The sequence below is a fragment of the Pteropus medius genome, unplaced genomic scaffold, assembly GCF_902729225.1.
Source record: "Pteropus medius unplaced genomic scaffold, Ma_sr-lr_union100, whole genome shotgun sequence".
In the NCBI taxonomy this organism is placed as follows: domain Eukaryota; kingdom Metazoa; phylum Chordata; class Mammalia; order Chiroptera; family Pteropodidae; genus Pteropus; species Pteropus medius.
The window spans coordinates 9,090,792-9,111,825 of NW_024349224.1; the positions used below are offsets into that span (position 1 = coordinate 9,090,792).

General features: G+C 39.4%; 1 protein-coding gene and 3 pseudogenes across 2 annotated transcripts; 2 read left to right on the forward strand and 2 right to left on the reverse strand.

The window, feature by feature from the left end:
- The first annotated feature begins 4,482 nt into the window (after positions 1-4,482).
- On the forward strand, positions 4,483-20,837 carry TMEM231 (transmembrane protein 231). 2 transcript variants are annotated; one of them, XM_039881035.1, is made up of 7 exons: positions 4,483-4,693; positions 4,798-4,967; positions 12,351-12,479; positions 12,817-12,960; positions 18,524-18,653; positions 19,769-19,874; positions 20,230-20,837. In XM_039881035.1, the coding sequence occupies exons 1-7, from the start codon at positions 4,555-4,557 to the stop codon at positions 20,408-20,410; spliced, it is 999 nt and encodes a 332-aa protein (XP_039736969.1). In that variant the 5' UTR covers positions 4,483-4,554; the 3' UTR covers positions 20,411-20,837. The 2 variants fall into 2 exon arrangements, with proteins under 2 accessions (XP_039736969.1, XP_039736970.1); XM_039881036.1 differs by having other exon boundaries at positions 4,555-4,693; positions 18,524-18,605.
- Positions 8,578-8,696, forward strand: LOC120617427 (uncharacterized; annotated as a pseudogene).
- LOC120617454 (uncharacterized) lies at positions 14,371-14,489 on the reverse strand (annotated as a pseudogene).
- On the reverse strand, positions 15,114-15,715 carry LOC120617356 (60S ribosomal protein L17-like; annotated as a pseudogene).
- Positions 20,838-21,034: the final 197 nt, after the last annotated feature.

A 21,034-nucleotide genomic window follows, 5' to 3' on the forward strand; every position in this document is an offset into this window, starting at 1 on the left:
AGTGAACGTTGGTTACGGGAAGGGGACTGCAGGGTCTGACTGATAGGATAGGGCTCTTACATAGGGCTGTTCATGAGGGAAATCTGACTGAGGCGTTGGTGACGAGATTTTGGAGATATGAATGACAGAAGGGTCCCGTGGTTAGTGATGGCGGGACGTTGACAGTTTGGAGAGTATAGTTTAGAGTGGTAACAGTTTGGGGGCTCTAAACAGGAAGTGTGACTAATTTCAAGGGACTGTGTGAGGAGGCGTACTGATGACTACCTGGGGGTTCAGTATTAAAGGCAGCCATAACAGTTGCTTTGGGCCTAGAAATTGAAACAAATCCAGTTTCCTTCCTTTATTCATGAATAAATTTCAAGTAAACATTTAATGTTAAGAAAAGGTATCAGAGAGATGCATCTGAGGACTGAAACATCTCACTAAACACAGAGACCCCTTAACTTTAACTGGCAGGGGAGTTAGAGGTGACTGCCAGACTCGGAGAATTCCCTGATAGCTGGTCATGAGATGGGCTTCTTTGGCAGTTAGTGTGGGATTCAATAATCACAGCCTAGGCTCTGTGTATGTGTGTCTGTGTGTGTGTGTCACCTGCTTGGGCCTTCAGGTTCTTCAGTGATGTCATTCCTTTCTTCCTAGCAGAGTCATCAGGGCAGTTTGCTCTGGGTCATCATCTGTTTATGAGCTGGTGAATATGTAACAAGAGTATTCACTTAATTGGGCACATGATCCTTGCCCCGTGCCTGTGATTCTGATGCATCTGAACGGCTTGTATGTTTGAATATTGTCATTCATCATTTCCTAAAGTTGAAATTCCTGATGGATGCTGTGGAATCTAGTTTCATTCTAAAAGTATTTTTGTTATTTTAAGATTGTGTGTTTGAGCAACCCAAACAGTTTTTGTTTGCTTGCTTGTTTTTAATGAAGTGAAAAATCCTTTGAATTTCACACTTAGAAATTACTGTTGTTCTATGTAGGAACACTGTTCTCGGTGTTGGGAAAAAGAGTTGAACGGAACAGACAACACTTCTGCCCTCATGGAGTTTGCATTCTAGTGGAACAAGACAAAAAAAATATGTCAAGTAATGATAGGTCCTGTTTAGAATAATAAAGCAGGATTGATGACTAGAGAGCGATGGTGGAATAAAACACTAATTAGAAAAAGTAGTTGGCATATTCTAGGAATAGGAAGGAACCCCATATAGCTGGAACTGAATAAACAAGGGGGCGTGTGTTAGGAAATTAGATCAAAGAAATCTAGAACAAAACTATGTTGAGCTTCGAATTTCATGTTAAGCAGTGGTGTGACATAACTTCTTAAGTGATCAGGCTAGCTTCTGTATAGACAGAATACAGGGAGTAAAGGATGAAAGCAAGGGGAGCAGTTAAGAGGCTATTGTGATGATCCAGGTGAAAGATGATGTTGGCTTAGATCAAGATAGTGTCTGGAGGTGGTGGAAAGCAGTTGTAGTCTAGATATATTTTGAAGGTAGAGCTGACAAAATTTGCTGACAGATTGGGTAAGAGGTGTGAGGGACAAGTCAAAGTTTTTGTAAGGATGGAATTGCCATTTACTGTAATAGAGTAGATCCAGCTTGGGGTGAGAATCAAGAGTTTGATTTTGGATATATTAAGTATGAGATGCCCGAGAGACATATCCAAGTGAAGATGTAGGATAGGTCAAGGGATCTATGAGTCTCGGATTCAAATGTGAAATATTTAAAGCTATTGAACTGGATAGATCAGCTAGAGAGTGGCAGAAAAAAATGATTTTGCAAATAGAATTAAACACTGAGGAATAAAGATAGTTATTCACTCTCTGATAGTCAGTAAATCAGTGGAGAAGTTAGAAATTGGTCTGAAACTCCTGCTTTCAGAGCAAGTCACTGTGCCCTAGTCCAAGGCATGCGTACACTACCATGCATATGGAAGAGCTTAATACAGTCTCAGGGGAAAGATCTACCACCCACCAACCCATAGGCATGATGACACCCGATGATCTCAACGATGTACTCTATGTTTTTCTGTCTTCTATTTTTACCTACTTTTTTGATGTCTCTTTCCAGTTCACTATTCTAATTGGTGTCTCTGATCTGCCTTGACGATATACATCACCTTCTCTATCTATTGGGTCATTATATTTAGCTTACTGAATGTTGTAAGGACATTGGATGTCTTCTTTGTGGGGGTGGTTAGTTGAAGAAGTGAGTCAGGAGGAGAAATAGGATAACAAATATAAGCAATTACACATTAACAGACCCATAAAACGTAGAATTTCAAATGTTGGAGAGGTATTTGAACATGGATACTGAGGGATGGCTAGAGCAATGGGGCAAACACAAAGCCAAGGGAGGTTTATCAAGAAACATTCATAGGAAATGTGAATTTTATGTTTTGGAGAGAAGGGTACATTTTTCAAAGGATAAATTTTCTTTAATGGACAGAAACAAAAGCCAGAGTTAGAAGAGGGAAATGGGAAGCCAAAGTTTCAGTGATATAGATAAATGCCCAGGTGAAGGAAGTATTGGAAAACTTTGAAGCAAACATTCAGGAGTTCTAAACTGATTCAAAAGGCCCTGAATGAGAGCTTCTAGAAAGAACTAGAACACAATATGTGTAGTTTTAAGAGAATGACTCTGTCCTTGCAGGTAACTTGTATGAAACATGAGAAAATTATAGATATGGAAACTGAGAAGTCAGTTCTCAGTCATGAATGTGTGAAAATGACACGATTTACAGAGATCTTTAGCATTTTTAAAAAATACAATATTGGGGGAGGGAAGAGGTAGATAGGGGTAAAAGGGATCAAATATGTGGTGACAGAAGGCTAACTATGGACGGTGAACACACGATGCAACTTACTGGATTTTGTTGGTCAATGTCACCCCAATAATTTTTCATAATAAAAAAATCTAATGTTCTCTTTCAAAGAATTTAAATAAAACCACAAAGACTAGCTTCCTCAAATCATGGAAGCAAAGAATAAATATTGGTCTCTGTTATTGTTAAATACTTTTGCAAAGCTCATGGCATCTCAGAGGCTAGTCGTACACCGAAATTCTTAGCAATCGTCTTTCTCTGTTTCAGCAGTAACTGAGATGACACCAGCTACAGTATGTGTTACCTCTGCTGAAAGAAGAAGTTTTGGAGGCAAACACCTCCTTCCTCAGAGAAGAGCCTCCCTCAGGAGGCGACATTAGGACTACCTATTCTAGAATCTTATTTTAATGGTTATTTAAATAAAGTCATGCTCTTAAAGCATAAATACAATATAATATCAAAATCATAAGATTTAAGAAATACAGTTGTTATATTTAAGAATTGTGTTGCCACCCAGAAAAGCTTTAAAGCAAGAATGAGTAGTATTGGACGAGACATATCAAAAGCATCTTATGGCCGATGACATTAATTGTCATCTTGGACTGTGGTAAGGACCCTGGATAGTTTTCCCACATGAGCAGCTTTGACTTCTCTGTGTTTGCCTGTGTTGTTAGGATTTCAGCTATTCTCTTCACCTAAAAGCCACTTCTGGGTTACCTTCAAAATAAGTGCATCAACTACTGGATTTCGCTCCTCATACTATTTCTTGGCACTGCAGTGTGGATCATTCAGGGCCTTTTGATGAAGAATTTGGATGTGAACCATGGTATAAAAAAAAAAAATCTGACATCTTCAAAATACTGGTTTAGGGCGGGGTGGGGGAAGCATTCAACTAAGTGAAAAGCCAGTGTTATCTTTGGGAAGAACCATTGCTTCCCCTAAAACCGATAGCCAAGCTTGTACCCAATACAGGTGATAAAGTATAGAAGAGAGAGCTGCACAGTAACTATCCTTTACCCAACGAAGAACCGGGAGATTTGTCCTGTTTCTGTGTCTGGGTCATTATATTTAGCTTATTGAATGTTGTAAGGACATTGGATGCCTTCCTTGTGAGGGTGGTTAGTTGAAGAATTGAGTCAGGAGAAGAAATAGGATAACGAATTTAAGCAATTACACATTAACAGACCCATAAAACATGCAGAATAAATTTCAAATGTTGGAGAGGTGTGTAACATGTGTCTTCCTATGGATTATAGTGAAAGCAACAGAAAATTTGGAAACACAGGAACCTGGGTTTGGTCTTAGCCCAGGACCAGGTCCAAGACCACGGACACATTTATTTTGTGCGTTTTCCTCCAATGGAGGGTGTGCTGGGACTGGTTGGACTTAATAACACATAAGCAGGTCTTTAATTTAGTCAACTTTTAAGAAAATATTATTTTACACAAATGTTAACACGGGCGACAGCTACGATTTTGGTGCACAGCAACACTATTTACACTCAGCCTTTGGGAAAATGCTCATAAAGTGTAAAGCGAGGTCGACAGTCCCAGCGGGCACCGCCCCCCATTAACCCCGCCCCCACCAAGGCCCCGCGTCCTTGCTATTGGTTCTTGTCCGTGCGCCGTCGGTTGCCGTGGAGACCAAGGCTATGGCAACCAGGAGAAGCCAAACTTGGTGGTCACTTCCTACTCGAGGGGAGGTCCGGAGCGCGCTGCCACACGCCACGCGCTCATGGCGCTCTACGAGCTCTTCTCTCACCCAGCCGAGCGCGGCTACCGCGCAGGGCTGTGCTCAAAGGCCGCACTGTTCCTGCTGCTGGCCACCGCGCTCACGTACATCCCGCCGCTGCTGGTGGCCTTTCGGAGCCACGGTGAGCCTCTCCCCGGCCGGTGCGCGACACAGTTCCCCGCAGCCCGCTGTGCCCGCGCGGGCCTTCCTGACCCCCCCACCGCCCTCCCGCCCTCTTTACCTCAGGGTTTTGGCTGAAGCGGAGCAGCTACGAAGAGCAGCCGACTGTGGCCTTCCAGCACCAAGTGCTGCTCGTGGCCCTGCTGGAACCCGAGCGTGGCGAGTTCCTCGCCTGGAGCACGTTCCCCGCCTTCAACCGGCTGCAAGGGGATCACCTGCGTGTCCCGCTCGTTTCGGTGCGTGGTTCCTGCCCATCGGGACTGGGCGGGGGTGGGGCTAGAGGAAAGGGAGCGAGCGGCCGCGCCCCCGGGGAGCCCAGCTTGGGGCGCGAACCCATGTTCAGTTGTGTGTACACAGGCTCAGTGGCCTGAACATACGTTTAATTTTCTGGGGAGTAAATCTCGTTTCATTCGACTTCTCCAAGCTGTCCACAACCCCAAGAAAGTTAGCCACTGCTGTCAGCTTATGCTTCCTGACTCAGCCCAGAAGCTAGTGGCATTCTCTTTCTGGCTCCCGTCATTTCCGTTGGTCTGGGCTGATAGAAAGGTGGTTGAGAATGTGCCTTTATAAGTCAATGAAGGACGAGCGGTGTTCTTGTTACATACAACCCCTTCGTGTCTCTGCAATTGTTCATGGACATCGTTGGAACGGAAAAGGCAGGTATTTTTATGCAGACTTGACACCTGGAAGCCTAGGTGCTGATTGGTTAAGCAACCTCCCCGGAATGGTCCATTTCCGCCTCCCTGGGCTTGTTTCATTAGATGCTGCTCCATCCTGCAGCTGTCCAGAATGAAAATTAAGCATTTTACTGATTGTGATTTAGTATTTGGCTCAGAATAAGTGAGAACTTCCTTTACACGCACTCCCTTTCTACTCATTTTTTAAAAAACGTTTTTCTTTAGAAGTATGAAAATTCTGGTTTTCTTCCAAAGTTGAATCTCTAGACAGCTCTGAGATGATTGGCCTACAAGTCAAACTTTTGTAGCTGAAAAAATATATCAGATTTTTTTCCAGCATCCACATGAATAACTACAAACAAAATAGAATTCAGATTACTTTTTTCTGATTACTTTAAATTTTCTTATATTTTTTTCTGATTACAAAAATGCATGCTCATTGTAATATATTAGAGTTACAGGTAAAAGGCTCATTTTGGTACATGTATCGATGCTTTTTTTTTAATCAACGTTATTTTTAAGATCTGCAAGGTATTTCATGATATGGAAAACCTGTAATAGATTTAACCAGTTCCCGTTGGTGGATATTTGATTTTCTTTTGCTTTTTCACTATTAGAGAGAATATTGCAGTGAACAAGATTTTCAATAAATTTTGATCCTTTAAACATCAAATTGTGAGGAACTGCAATAAAAGCTGTTTATTGAAATTGTATAGGTACATAGAAAATTAAGAAAGCAAATAAAATAATTATTAACCCTAGAGAAATATAAAGTAAGGAAAAAATGAGAAAGGAAAAGCAATCAGAATTGTGAATAGGATTTACATATTCAAATGAGAGTATAACTATGGGGGGAGATGGAAAAACTATAGGGGGGATGGGACATGGTGGAAGGTGGAGGGAAGAAAACTAAATCTCCATCTTTGTTGGGAAGTCAACAGAGAATGCCTGAAATGAGATGAAAATATTTGCCAAAGAGTTGAAGTCTGCTGGATTTTGTAACAAACGTCGTTGAACTCTTTGATTCTTTCAATGATCAGGACTTTTAAATTGATTTTTAAAGTATAATTGGAATAGGAGACAAATTTATTTCAATAGCTCCTCACTAATCATGACATATTACCCATTTTTATTCTTATTTGAGATTATAATGTCACAGGGTGACTGTGGATAAGAGGCCAGTGTCCAGGTATGCTTGTGTTCCAAGTGCATGTTTCCAAAAGTGGAAACAAAAAATTTTTTATTCCTAACAAGCAAAAACTTAACTTGTTAGTTTTACTTTAGGTTAGCATTCCTTGTCTTCAATTTTGAATAGCAATTTTTTTTCTTTACATTTGTATATTCTTCTCTATCATACTCTTATGGCTATTTGAGTCTAAGAAATAATCATGAAAACTTAAAGAAATCATGAAAACAAGGATATAACATTAGGTTTCATTCATTTATTCTTTTCACTTGTTCATTCACACAACTAGTTGACTCCCAGTTGGACTGCTAGTGAACCTCTTATCTCTGTAATCAGAAACTACTCCCTTGAGAGCACTGCCCTTGTTCCCCCTGCTTCTTGTATGTGTTCCAATTTTAAATCTGCAAAGCCAAGACTACCGGGTGTTTTTATGGTGCCTAGAGCTATTAATCCTCTTTAATACTGGGCAATTTTACATTGTAAACTATAAGACCAAAGCTCCTTTTTCTTAATCTTTTTTTCCTTTCCCTCCATTCTAGGCCAGAGTCTATAAGTAATTTATGACCTTGTCATTTAGTCTTTCTTAGTAAGTTGCTTCCTTCCTGGCTGAGTTCAAGGTTTTCTTATTCTATATGTTATATCTTAACCCTATTGCAACAAAATACTTTTCAAACTCTGAATATAAAGGTAGACTGACTATAGCCCATCCAAGAAACCATCCAAGAAGCCAAGGAAACAGTGGTTTTAGATCAATGTTCAAGCAAATGCTGGAGGTTGCTAATTTGGGAACATGTCTCAGAAGTCAGAAATGGCCTTGCTTCTGCTTTGGTCAGCTCACCTGTGCATCTCTAAAGTCTTCATGTTTTTGATGCTTTAAAAGTCAAGTTTGTTGTTCCTTGTTTCTGAGAAGAAAAAAAGCACAGATAGTCCTTTTCCCTCAATGAGCCTGACTTTGCTCTTTAGGGCATCTGTGAACCCAGAGAGTGTCGGGGCTGAAGGCTATAGGAGGATATAGGAAGATGAATGGAAAGTGTATGTGTCTGAGACACCTTTTTTTCACATCTCCAAAATCAGCGTGTCTTCCTATCCATGGTATCTTACAGTAGCTGTTGGCCAGGAGACAGGCTTGACATAGTCCTCATTACCTTACACATGCAAAAACATCAAAAGTGCCTGCACTAAAAGTCGCAGAAGGGACATCAGCAATTTGAAAGAAAATCCAGAGATAGTGAAACATTGTTGTTGCTACTGCTGTTTTGTTTTCAGCTTTATTGATGTAAACTTGACAAATAAAATAAGATAGTAAAATATTATTCTAACCCCTAAAGAGCTAAATGCAGAGCGGATAAGGGTAGGTTCAAGAGACATTAAAAAATAGGCTAACTCCACATAATTTTAAAGCATGTTCAAGAGTCCAGACCAATGGATTCTTGCTCCCTTTGTGAATTAAAAAAAAAAAAAAATGCTTTATCATCAATGTGCTTAGTGACACAAAGGACAAAATTGCATAGAAAGGTATGTATATCATTGAGTCAAAAAGCGATTCAAAAGAATCATGATCTAAAGAAGTTTTAGGAATCCCTGGGTCAATCAATTTCACATATATTTTTCTATGTGCATAAGTATGATATCTGATGTAAATAATAAGTCTAAAAACTCATTCAGTAAGTATAAAATAAATACTCTAGTGTTTAGAAACATTGTGTCATAGTATAATTGGAAACTTCTCCTTTCTTGTACATAAAATAATGGTGCATTTTATAATTGATGGTATCTTAGATTCCTTGAAATACAGGGAACAAGGATTTGATGAGTCTAGGAGCCATGCAGTAGTGGTCCCTATTTTGCAGGAGACCCAAAGACTGATGCCGAAGATATTTTCAGCATAAAAAGAAAAAAATGGAACACTCGATGACAAATGTGTGGTAAAATGAACACTGATCTAAACTAGGAAAATTATCCTTTAATAAAAGAATATGACTCATCTATGAGCGTGCCACCCTGAACACGCCCAATCTTGTGTGATCTCGGAAGCTAAGCACGGTTGGGCCTGGTTAGTACTTGGATGGGAGACCACCTAGGAAGATCAAGTGCTGTAGGCATAAAAAAGTATATATACAACTCAAAAGAATGAAAGGTATATGAAAACAAACCATGAGATACTGTAGAATCCTTGACGGGGAAAATCTTGCAAGTCAGGGCATTTAGAAAAAAACGGCATTCCTTTTATTTATAGCAACTCTTACTATCAGATTGTGTAGTTTTCAGGTCTCATTGCAGTTCCAAACCCACCCTCCTATCCTTTGCTTTATGATGCTCATGCAGAGATGCTGAAAACCACATTCTCCTTTGCCCACTGGCTTCCTGGTACGTTCTGCCAATAGGAGGCATGATGAGCCTTGTTCTGGGAGTAGGAAAAAACCGGAAACTGCCACCAGTTGCTGCTGCCAGGGTGAAGAACCATTGCTGGGGTGATGCAAACAGGAAGGAGTAAGTTTCCTCCAGGTTACTGATTTCCTCTAGTGGGTTCCTTCTCCGAGCTCTGGAGGTATCAGCGCTAGCTGGGCAGCACTCTCTTCTTAAGGTCTGAATCCCAGTTCCTTGAGGTAGTGCCAGCCTCTTCCCTTCTCCAGCCTTTAGAATGGGAGCTGCTTCCTGCAGTTACCCTCTCTGTCTTATCACGGCATTCCCTTTTAGCCTTGTTAGCCCTCTAATACCTATGTTACTAACTATCCCCTATACTAAATTCCCTCTGTTAAATTATTGTTTCGGTTCTGTTTTCCTGATTGGACCCTGATTGATATAGGTTGATTAAATCCAATAATGCCTGTATTTATCCTATCTAGTAAATTAGTATTGATTTCACATATATCTGTAAAGGATGATCCTCTTTTAACCACCAGGAATTTTTGAGATTAGGGTTCTTGTGGCCTGTTATAGAAAGAACACTGAACCAGGAGTCAGCAAACCTAAGTCCTAGCCCCAATTCTGTCATCGGGTTCCACATCCTCTCTCAGCCTCAATGTAACTATCTATATAAAGAGCATGATAGTACCTACCTCTCTAATTATTATTATAACTACTAATATCTCTTTTCTGGGATATGCACGGGGATAAGATGGGACAATCAATGGATATAAAAGTTGGTCCAAATTACACATAAACCTTATAGAAACAAGGTGATAGTGTGATTTATGAATTACCTTAGCCAGACCAACTTGATTTTAGATACTCACCTTGAACTTGTATTAAAGAAGTATTAGCTCTTTTAATGCCTGCCTTTATAGCTGTTGCACATGTGTTAACCTTGAATTAAAAATTGATTTCATCAGTGGTCCAAGTGATAGCATAGAAATGTAGCCCACCTTGCCAGCCTTATGGGAGTGAGAGTTTAACGCGGAGAGAGGTCATTGTGGGAGATACACCATTTGCATCATCACTTATCCCCATGGCTCTCTTCATTCACTACCCTCCATCTCATTCGTCTGCTCAGCTGCACTGGCCTCACTACACTCTCTTAAACACTAACCCACTTTTACTCTGTTAATGTTCACTTTGTTAGCCCGGATCACTCTTCCCTCAGATATTTCCATGCCTCCTCACCTCACTTCATTCAGGTTTCCAACAGACAGGTCTTCCTGAATATTTTCTGTAAAAAGAATTCTACTAGTCGTTCTGTAATTTCAGCCTGCTTCATTTTTCTTTGTGGCACTTATCATTACGTAATATTGGTATGTATGTATTTGTTTATTGGGAATGTAAGCTGGCTGGGAATGTAAGCTCCATTAAGGTGGGGACCTTGTCTATTTTGTTTGCCGTTATATTCCCAGCACCTGAAATAGTGCCTGACATATAGTAGGCCCTCAACAAATGCTTGACAGATTAATGAATGAATTTAACAAGTAGACACTAATTACGGTGCCAAATCTCTGTCCTCTGTGAACTTGGAGTAAAAGTGTGTGTACAACGAATATACAGACTTATAGTCATAATTCCGACACTGGCTTTTTGCAAAAAGATTTGTCCTACCTAACATCTTCTTGAGTTGTTTGTTGTTGTTTTGTTTTGTTTTGTCTGAACATTTTAGCCCTGGAAAGAGAATCAGATTTGAAGTCAAAGATACAGTTTCAAATCCTGTCTTTTTCATTACTAGCTATTCTCAATAAGTCCCATCACTTCCCTGAGCCTTGATTTTCTCATCCATACAATGGGGATAATACTTGCTCTGCCTACCTTAGACTTATTTTAAAGACCAAATGAATTGCATTTCTCTCCCTCCCGCACTGTGTTGGAGTCCGGATTCTTCTGGCAAGTCCCTCCTGACCACTATCCTCTCTTGCAAGTTGAGAACTTTGATCTTTGTCGTCTTGTTCAACCTGAAAGATCCAGAAGGCATGGATCCACTCCAGAGAGTTAACCTGACTTTGTCTTCCAAGTCTTCCCAGATATCAACTGAAGAAAATTCATGGGAAGACAAGGCAGCCTCTTTTCTGTCCTAATCATAATTGCTAATACATAATTGCTTCAGTAACTTGATCATCAAGCCCTGGTAACAGATATGCCTCCCCTGCACCTGCAAAGCTGATGAAACAGGACAGAGAAAATAGTCTTCAACAGAAGAGAGAGGATAAGTTTCTCTATAACAAGGCCTAGGATAAGGACATTATTGTCTAGAAGGAAAGAAACGATTGAAAGTTTCTGAAAACTTAGGTATCTCCATCTCAAACAATCTTATGAGCCTGAAAAAGAACAAAGAATCTTTTCCTCACATAATGGTATCGGTGGAAAGAGAAATGAATCAGTAGATGGAGAATTCAGATAGGAATGTTGATACACCATAGTGCAATCCTTCTGGGAACCTACACTGGGAAAAGATCAGTTGTAGCAAGAAGATCCAGAATCATGCCAGGAATCACATCAGCAGTGATCACGTTTCAGTAACCATCCTTCCTGCTAAACATTTTAGGGATCGCTGTGAGACAAGACTATGCATAGTTAAGACTGGATACCAGGGTTTTGTTCTGTTTTTTTATGAGTTGTAATTTGTCTTTTTCCCTCTTCTGTTTTGCTCCACTTTCATGTCCTAATTTATAGAGTATCTGTGTATTTTTAATGGCTTACTGATTTTATCTCTTTTTATCATTTTATTGATTGGTACTAAAGGATGCAATAGGCTTTAAAATCCTGACAATGGTAAGATGAAGTCCAACGTTGAGACTCTGAAGCAAAGACATTTGTGGTTAAAGGGTATATAAATAGAGCTTGGTGTTTTTCTGCTGAGTCTGGGGAATGCAGAGATTAGTACTAGTTTCTTTTCTATTTAAAAATGTTGACTCCAGATAAGCGGAAGACAATTCCGATGTGCAAGTTAAATTTTCCATGCAAACACAGGCATGTTTATAAAAATGAAAAAAGAAAGAAAATACCAACAACAAAAACAAAAAAGATCAAATGAGAACAACTAAAAAGAAAAATACCATCCGGATGTTTATTGTCGTTATTGCCACTTCAAGTTCCCATTCATTTGGTTCCTGAATATTTGAAAGCGTTAAGTACAAAGTTCAGGGGCCTTGTACATTGTGTCTCTTTTCTCAATATCGATTCACTCATACCTATTTATTTTTCTTTTCCTTTTGATAAGGGAGATAATACCTGTGTGTGGCAGAACAGTGGGTCATTGTGTATGTAAAACAGTGATATGGATTCTTCCTGACTTATTAAGGACCAAGGTCACTGGCCTTCTTTGGGTTTCCTAGACTAGAGAAGAAGACAGGAACCAGGATGGGAAAATGGACATGCTTCATTTTAAACTGGAGCTTCCCCTGCAGTCCACGGAGCATGTTCTTGGCGTGCAGCTCATCTTGACTTTCTCCTACCAATTGCACGTGAGTCAATTCCCGAGGGAAGCCTGTCCTCTCCCTTTTGTCTTTTAATAGAACAGAGCCCTCTCTCTGATTTCTGGGAAAACCCACATTGTAGAAAAAGGCTCTTTTCTAAGATGTAGTTTGGGATTTAACTCTGGCAAATCAAATGTTTTGGGAGCTATGTTAATTCGTATGAGCTATTAACAGCTCAGAGGGTTCTGGACAGAGTGCATCCTGCACAGAGAAGCCAAGTATGTGAAGGACCATTAGGCTTTCACCACATACAGGTGACCCTTAGAACCCAGAGCCCTTCAGGCCTGACCGAAATTGGCATTACCTCTCCCTCTAATGATTTCAGAGGATGTCGACATTCGTGATGCAGAGCATGGCGTTTCTCCAATCCTCCTTCGCTGTTCCAGGGTCCCAGTTATATGTGAATGGAGACCTGAGGCTGCAGCAGAAGCAGCCCCTAAGCTACAGTGGCCTAGACGTTCGATACAACGTAAGGATGCTTCTCCTTGTCCATCTCCTTTGTTTCTATATGTTACTGTTTATCAGGTCTTTGAAGAGGGAGAAATGGAAGTTGGAACTCCAGTGGGTGGCACAGAAGAGGATTTCCGAGGAATTCGTGCCATAAATTCTTTCAAAAAATGGAGACACATACACCTGTATTTATACCTAGAAAGAGGGAAAAAAATCTTTGTCTTCATCTAAGAACCAAATTGTTGATTGCTTTCAAATGCATACACACAACACATGTACATACCACAGTCCAAGAGATTTTTTTCAGTTTGTGTAAAACATTTAAAAAATAAATTAACGACTGATGATTGAACACATAACATCTGCCAGTCCTGAGTCAAGAAGTTTGAATATATCATCTCATGCAATCATCATAGCAAGCTCTGGAGATGCCTACTCTGTCATTTGCCAGCTCTCTAGCTGCTCGTCCTACCATTGTCCCCCTTTCTCTTTCTAGCTACACCGGCCTTGTGCTGTTCTTCAAACCCGAGAAGCAGCTCCTGCCTAGGACTTTGCCCTTGCCTTTCCCTCTGCCAACTGTCCACATGGCTTATTCTGCCTCTCCATTAAGGTCCCTGTTCAAATGTCCTTGAGCCCAGTCCTTCCCTGACACTTCTTTCTAAAACAGAATTCCCCTCTCTCTCTCCTTGTCACCCCTTACCTTTTCTTATTTCACCTGATATATAAAGGTATGTTTTCAGTTTTGTTTACTTGCTTTCTCTTTCAGTGGTAAAAGCACTGACATCTTTATACTTGCACCCCAGTGCCTAAAACAGTGCTTGGCATGTTGTAAGCGCTCAGATTTATATTGAAAGCATAACTCTAGTTTTACACGTGAGGAAACAGACTTACAGGGGTTAATTAATTTTTCCAAAGTCCCACAGCTTGAAAGCAACAGAGCCATGAATTGTCTGTCTTAGGCCAGAACTTATGCATCTGAACTTTGATTACTAAGCTTTATTTTATCACAGGGGAGCCCATGCAAGTCAGGCCGAGGGAAAAGGAAAAGGAAAGAGGGATATTACAGACATAATGTCCGTTATTACAGACATAAACCAAGACTGTTCCAGACAAACTAGGATTCATGGTCACCCTAGCTATAATCTATATAAGTTGAAAAAAAAGGAGGAAGACTGTAAGATATAAACTTAACATAGCACTTTTTTTTGTGGGGGGTGGCTTGGAAAAGGTCTTTGCTTGGTTTTTTCTTTATTGAAGTATAATTGATAAATAAAATTGTAAGCTATTTAAAGTATACAACTACTTTTGTACTCTTTTTCTTTTTCTTTTCCTTTTTTTTTTTTTTTTTTTTTTTTTAAGTGAACCTTGGTTGAACCTCACAGATTGCAAGGACCTTGTCAATTTACAATCTTTATTTTTTTATTTTTTATGCCTACAGCACATGGTCTTCCTAGGTGGTCTCCCATCCAAGTACTAACCAGGCCTGACCCTGCTTAGCTTCCGAGATCAGACCAGATCGGGCTTGTTCAGGGTAGCATGGCCATAGACTTGTACTCTGTTTCTATGAATTTGACTTTGTATTTAGATTCTGCATAGATACCAGGTAGTATTAATCTTTGTCTGATTTATTTCACTTAGCATAATCTCAAGCTTCATCCATGTCGTTGCAAATGGCAGGATTTCCTTCTTGTTTCATGTCTGAATAATAATAATAATTGTGTATATGTGTATATACACACACACAATACATCATCTTTATTCATTCATCCATTGACAGACACTTAGGTGTTTCCATGTCTTGGCTATTGCAAATGATGTTGCAGTGACATGGGAATGCAGATAGCTCTCCAATATCCTATTTTAATTTCCTTTGGATATATACCCAGAAGTGGGATTGCTGGGTCATATGGTCATTCTATTTGTAATTTTATGAGGAACCTCCATACTGTTTTCTGTAGCAGCTTCACTTTAGTGAGCAAGGGTTCTTCTCTTCATATCCTTGCCAGTACTTGTTATCTCTTCTTTTTGGTAATTGCTGCTACATGATATCTCATTGTGGTTTCGACTTGCTTTTCCCTGATGATTAGTGATGTTGAGCACTTTCTCATGTACCTGTTGGCCACCTGTATGTCTTCTTTGGAAAAATGTCTATTCAGTTCCTCTGCCTTTTTTTTTTACTTTTATTACCATTTATTTGATGCTAAATTTACTCCCGGGCCATAAGTTTTTGTTTCTCCAGTTTCTTCTGGGGTATCTTTTTCTTCTGGGCAAACTCCTGTTCGGGTTTAGGAACACCTGCTCTTTTTCAGTGAGGATCATCTCAGTGTGGCAGGGAGAGCGCATGTAGGGGCTAACTCGCCATGAGCTCTGTACGTTCTGTGCCGCTTCTTGGGAGCTTTGTTCACCTGGATGTGCTCAATGACCAGAGAGTCTACATCTAAACCCTTAAGTTCAGGATTCCTCTCTGCATTTTTAAGCACATGCAGCAAAAATTCAGCACTCATTTTGCGCCGTTGACCCTGTGTCCAGCCCCATTGTTTGACCTGGGCACAGCTACCAACTCCACCATTGTAACGACGGAATGGCACACATTGCCTCTGAAAAGTGACATTCTTCAGATACTTGGTGGCTTTTCAGATATGCATACCCTCGATGGCCAGGGCAGTTTCACGAGTGTTCTTAAAGTGAACACGAAGATCTGAACTTCTTAATTTGCATGATTTTGTGAGGTTTTCTGGGTCAAATGAATAGCGAACCATTTTCGGAGGTTACCTCAGGCCGCTAACGCCAAGAGCTCCTCTGCCCATTTTTAATCAGATTTTTTTTTTTTTTTGCCATTGAGTTGTGTGAGTTCTTTATGCATTTTGAGTATTAACCTCTTATCAGATATACTATTTGCTAATATTTTCTCCCATTCTGTAGATTGTCTTTTTATTTTGTTAATGGTTTCCTTTGCTGTCCAAAAGCTTTTTAATTTGACATAGTCTTATTTATTTTTGCTTTCATTGCTTGTACTTTTGGTGTCAAATCCAAAAAAATTATTGCAAGACTGATGTCAAGAAGCATACTCCTATATATTCTTCTAGGAGTTTTATAATTTCAGGTCTTAAGTTTAGGTTTTAATCCATTTTGATTTGATTTGTGTATATGGTGTAAGATAGGAGTCCAGTTTCATGCTTTTGTATGCGACTGTCTAGTTTTCCCAGTACCATTTATTGAAGAGACTATCCCTTTCCCATTGTTTTCTTCCCCTTTGTCATAAATTAACTGACTGTATGTTTGTGGGTTTATTTCTAAGCCTTCTGTTCTATTCCATCGATATGTCTGTTTTTATGCCAGTACCACACTGTTTTGATTACTATAGCTTTGTAAATATAGTTTGAAAACAAGAAGTTTGATGTCTTCAGTTTTGTTCTTTCTCAAGACTGCTTTGGGTCTTTGGGGTCTTTTGTGGTTCCATACAAGTTTTAGGATTGTTTTTTTAATATCTTTGAAAAATGCCATTGAAATTTTGATAAGGATTACACTGAATCTATAGATTTCTTTGGATAGTATGGACATTCTATTTATTTATTTATTTATTTATTTACTTACTTACTTACTTACTTATTTACTTATCTACCTATTTATTAGTATGGACATTTTAACAACATTAATTCTTTCAACCCATGAGTACAGAATATCTTTCCATTTTCTGTCTTCAATTTCTTTTACCAATGTCTTATAGTTTCCAGTATACAAGTCTTTCACCTTGTTGACTAAATTTATTCCTAAGTATTTTATATTCTTTTTTTGATTCATTATAATGGGACTGTTTTCTTAATTTCCTTTTCTGATAATTCATTGTTAGTGTATAGAAATGAAAGTGATTTTTGTATATTGATTTTTTGTCTTGAAACTTTACTGATTCATTTATTAGTTCTAACAGTTTTTTGGTGGACTCTTTAGGATTTTCTTTATATAATATTGTGTCATCTGCTCATAGAGACAATTTTACTTCTTCCTTTCCAGTTCGGATTACTTTTGTTTCTTTTTCTTGCCTGATTTCTCTGGCTAGGACTTCCTGTACTATGTGGAATAAAAGTGGCAAGATGGGCATTCTTGTCTTGTTCCTGATCTTAAAGGAAAAACTTTCAGCTTTTCACCTTTGAGTATGATATTAGCTGTGGGCTTGTCATATATGTCCTTTATTATGTTGAGGTACATTCCCTCTATACCTACCCTGTTGAGAGTTTTTATTATGATTGGATGTCGAATTTTGTCAATGCTTTTTCTGCATCTACTGAGGTGATTTTTATCCTTCATTTTGTTAATGTGGTGTATCATCAATTTGTGGATGTTGAACCATCCTTACATCCTTGGAATAAATCCCACCTGATCGTGGCGTCTGATCTTTTTAACGTACTGTTTAATTTGGTTTGCTAATATTTTGGTGAGGATTTTTACATCCATGTTCACTAGAGATATTGGCCTGTGCTTTTCTTGTAGTATCTTTTCTCACTTTGTTCATGCACTATTCTCCTGACCTCAGTGAGCATCTTTGTGACTGATATTTTGAAATCTCTGTCAGGTAAATCACTTATCTCCATTTTATTAAAGTCTGTTTCTTGAGTTTTTTCTTGTTCTTTTGTTTGGAACCTATTCCTCTATTTCTTCATTTTCCTTGATTCTGTTTTAGTTTCTGTGGATTAGATAAAACAGACCCATTTCTCAGGCTTGATGGAGTGGTCTCATGTAGAAGATGAATTTTATCAATCAGCCCAGCCTGAGCTAACCTTTGTCATTGTCCAAGCCACCTTCTTTGTTTGTAGTGGTTCCCAGTAGTTGTGTCTACCAAGATCCATTTCAATGTGGGTGATGTGGATATTTTTTCGTTTGCCCAATGTGTAGAAGTCACTCAACTAGTTTCTGGATTTCTTTCAGAGGAAATTGCTCCATGTGTAGCTGTAGATGCAGTGTGTCAGTGGGAGGAGGTGCATTTAGGAAGTTAATTTATTGCCATCTTGGACCAGAACCCTTTTTTTCCCCCCCTTTTGTAATGCCTCCCCTATGCTCTCAGCATCCTGAGTCCAGTCTTCACCCAGAACCCAATAGCACCTTTCATTTTAATATCAATGGGGATATTAGAGAGCAGGAAGTCATTTCCTTTAGAGGATTACATGCTTATTATTTGCACTTTATCCTATTTCCATCTCTACATTTAAAAGATAAATTAGAGATCATCCAGAGAAGAGCAAGGAAAAGACAGAGGAGTTGAAAATATGGTCTAATTTTTAGAAGTTAAAGAAATTATTTCTCTGATTAGAATAGAGAGAGAGGTATTTTATAAACAGCTTGAAAACCTGTAAAAAGTGGATATTAACCCCTTCTTTCCATTCCTGCAAGGAGAAAAACTGAGAGGAGATGACTTAAATTGTTGCCAGGAAGTTCGTTCATCCTTGAAGAAAAGATTATTGATACTGGAATAAGCCACCAAGAATGAGAGGGTGGTCTCTGAGATCAGCATGGGTGGGCAGGAAAGTAGAAAGACAGGAGAAGAAGCTGCTCAGATGCTCACATCCCATCCTCTTGCTGTATCCCAGGTGTCTGTAATTAATGGGACCAGCCCTTTTGCCTGTGACTATGACCTCACCCGCATTGTTGCTGCCTATCAGGAAAGGAATGGTGAGTCGCCAGTAGATTTCATTCAGATGTCTCCTAAGGACTTTCCAGGTTAGTAGGGGCTTGGGAGAGAAACAGAACTGGACCCTTTATCATGGTGAAAATGTCAAAAACAGTGAATGCTCAGTGATGTAAGTCAAACAGGCTGCCCAGAATTTGTCCATTTTCTCCTGATCTAAAGACCCGTACCCTACCCACCCCCCAACTCCTGTGGCCCAGCAGCTTCGTGCCAATTACTTGCCATATTTATCCCATCACTGGCTTGATCGTTTTCCTTTTTTTAAAATATAAGCTTAATTGACTTGCTCCCTTTACCACACTTACAAAAGAAGCCAAAGACAAATTATTATTTGTGGTTTTCAGGTGGAAATAGGGAATGTGAGTGACTCACCCCTTATCAGCAATCTAATTAGGAGAATAGCAAGGTTCTGGCTGGAAGGCAGTGTGTCTTACAGAGGCAGGACTCTCAGGCCATCCATGTGCTTGACTCACACATTTGGCTGGTAGGTGGTCTGAGGTTTTCTCTAAAGGCACCTAAAGTATTACTGGGCAACCAGACATGATGGATACGTACACAGACATTTAACAAGTAGGGGGGATTGCGATTCCAGTATTTCTTTCTAATTTTATGTAATACGCTAATACACCAAAAATAACAGAATTTTAAAACTAAAAAACATTATAGCTAAACTAAAAAACTATAAATCAACTTTATTCTTTCCAGTTTTTGTCTAGATGCGGGGGGTTTTTTGTTTTGTTTTGTTTTTGTTTTTGTTTTTTAAATACAGCTGCTATCATAGTTTAGAGACACTTTTGGATCCAATTTGGTTTTTATTTACTTTGTAAGATAAATATTTTCCCATGCTGCTACCAAGTTTTAACTGTTATTATTTTTAGTGGTAGCATAGTATTCCTTTGCTTAGCCACTCAGCAGCTATAGAACACATAGACTGTTTCCACATCTTTTTTAACATAACAGCTTTGACAAGTATTTTAACAACTAATGTGTGAGCAACTTTGCACATTCAATTTCATTTTCCTTTTGAATCATTTGAGTTGAATTCTGAAGTGCAGAATTTGCCTGAGAGATCAAGATTATTTTCATAGCCTTCAATATTGTATTGCCAAAGAGAGCATTCATGGATTAACTACTGATTATATTGCAGTAACCACCATCCTGACTGACCCCCACCCCATCTGGCTGGTGGGAAGGGCTGCCGAAGCTCCATTTGTGATTAATGCTGTCATCCGATACCCCGTGGAAGTCATTTCATATCCTTTCTATTAAGGAGCCAAAAGTAGCTCAGTTTCGAAAAAGAAAAGGATTCCTCAGTTGTCCCAAGAAGGAACAGATGTGGGAAGCCGTAGATTGGAAATTGCTACAGCATTGTAGCCCCACACAAAGGACTCTTTCTGCTGTTCATACAGGGGAAAAAAATTATTCATTTCCTGCTCCTGTTTCTTTCTGAGCAATTCTAGGTCAAAATCATCCATATTTATGTCTTAATAATCTTTTATTATCCATTTTAACTTAAGGGTATTTGAAACATTTTTGCCATATCCTGTCTAAACTTTGGTTTCACATTAACTTAGAAAATGTCATCTGAGACTCCTTAACTGTACGTACTTATCTACCAGGATTCTGGGAAATGATAAAGTTTGCCTGGATCCAGTATGTCAGCATCCTCCTTATCTTCCTCTGGGTGTTTGAAAGAATCAAAAGATTTGTGTTTCAAAATCAGGTGGTCACCACAATCCCTGCAACAGCAATGCCCCAGGGAGAACTGTATAAGGAGCACATATCTTAAGAAGACCATTTCTGAAAACTCTAAGCAGGACTCTGGCTACCTCACTGTTGACTTCTGAGAACTGCCATCCACAACATTTCTGAAAAGAGCTCACGGACACGTGTCAGCAGCTTTGGTGCTCTTCCTATCACAGACAAAGAATGATTCTAATTTTTCTCCACACAAATTCCATATCTTCTAAGTGCCTCCCAGAATCATCGGAGACTAGTTTGTGGAAAAAGCTGAAGGTTCCTGAAGGCTATCATTTGCCCCACCCCATTTTTTTGTTTGTTTGTTTGTTTGTTTTTTCTTTGCCTCAGACTTGAATTTCAGGAGAAAACTACAGTCAGTTTAGAGATGTTGGAAAGAGTCCCATCTCTGGTCAAGCAAAGACTTTTCCTCTCATGAACTGAGAAACATGCTCTGCATTTCTTCCTCGTATTGTAAACCACTTTTTACTCTTTTCAGGGCTCTCTTGTGACATATGCAAATCACTAGTACTTTCCACTCCTGGGCATCTAAATTTCCCATTCAGAACTCTGATTTCCAGAACTGAGAGGCCTTTTCCTGGAGAATTGGGGAGAGGGGGTAAGAGAGCACAAATGTTCAAGAACTGTGTGTGACACACATGAGTGTGAGCAACTT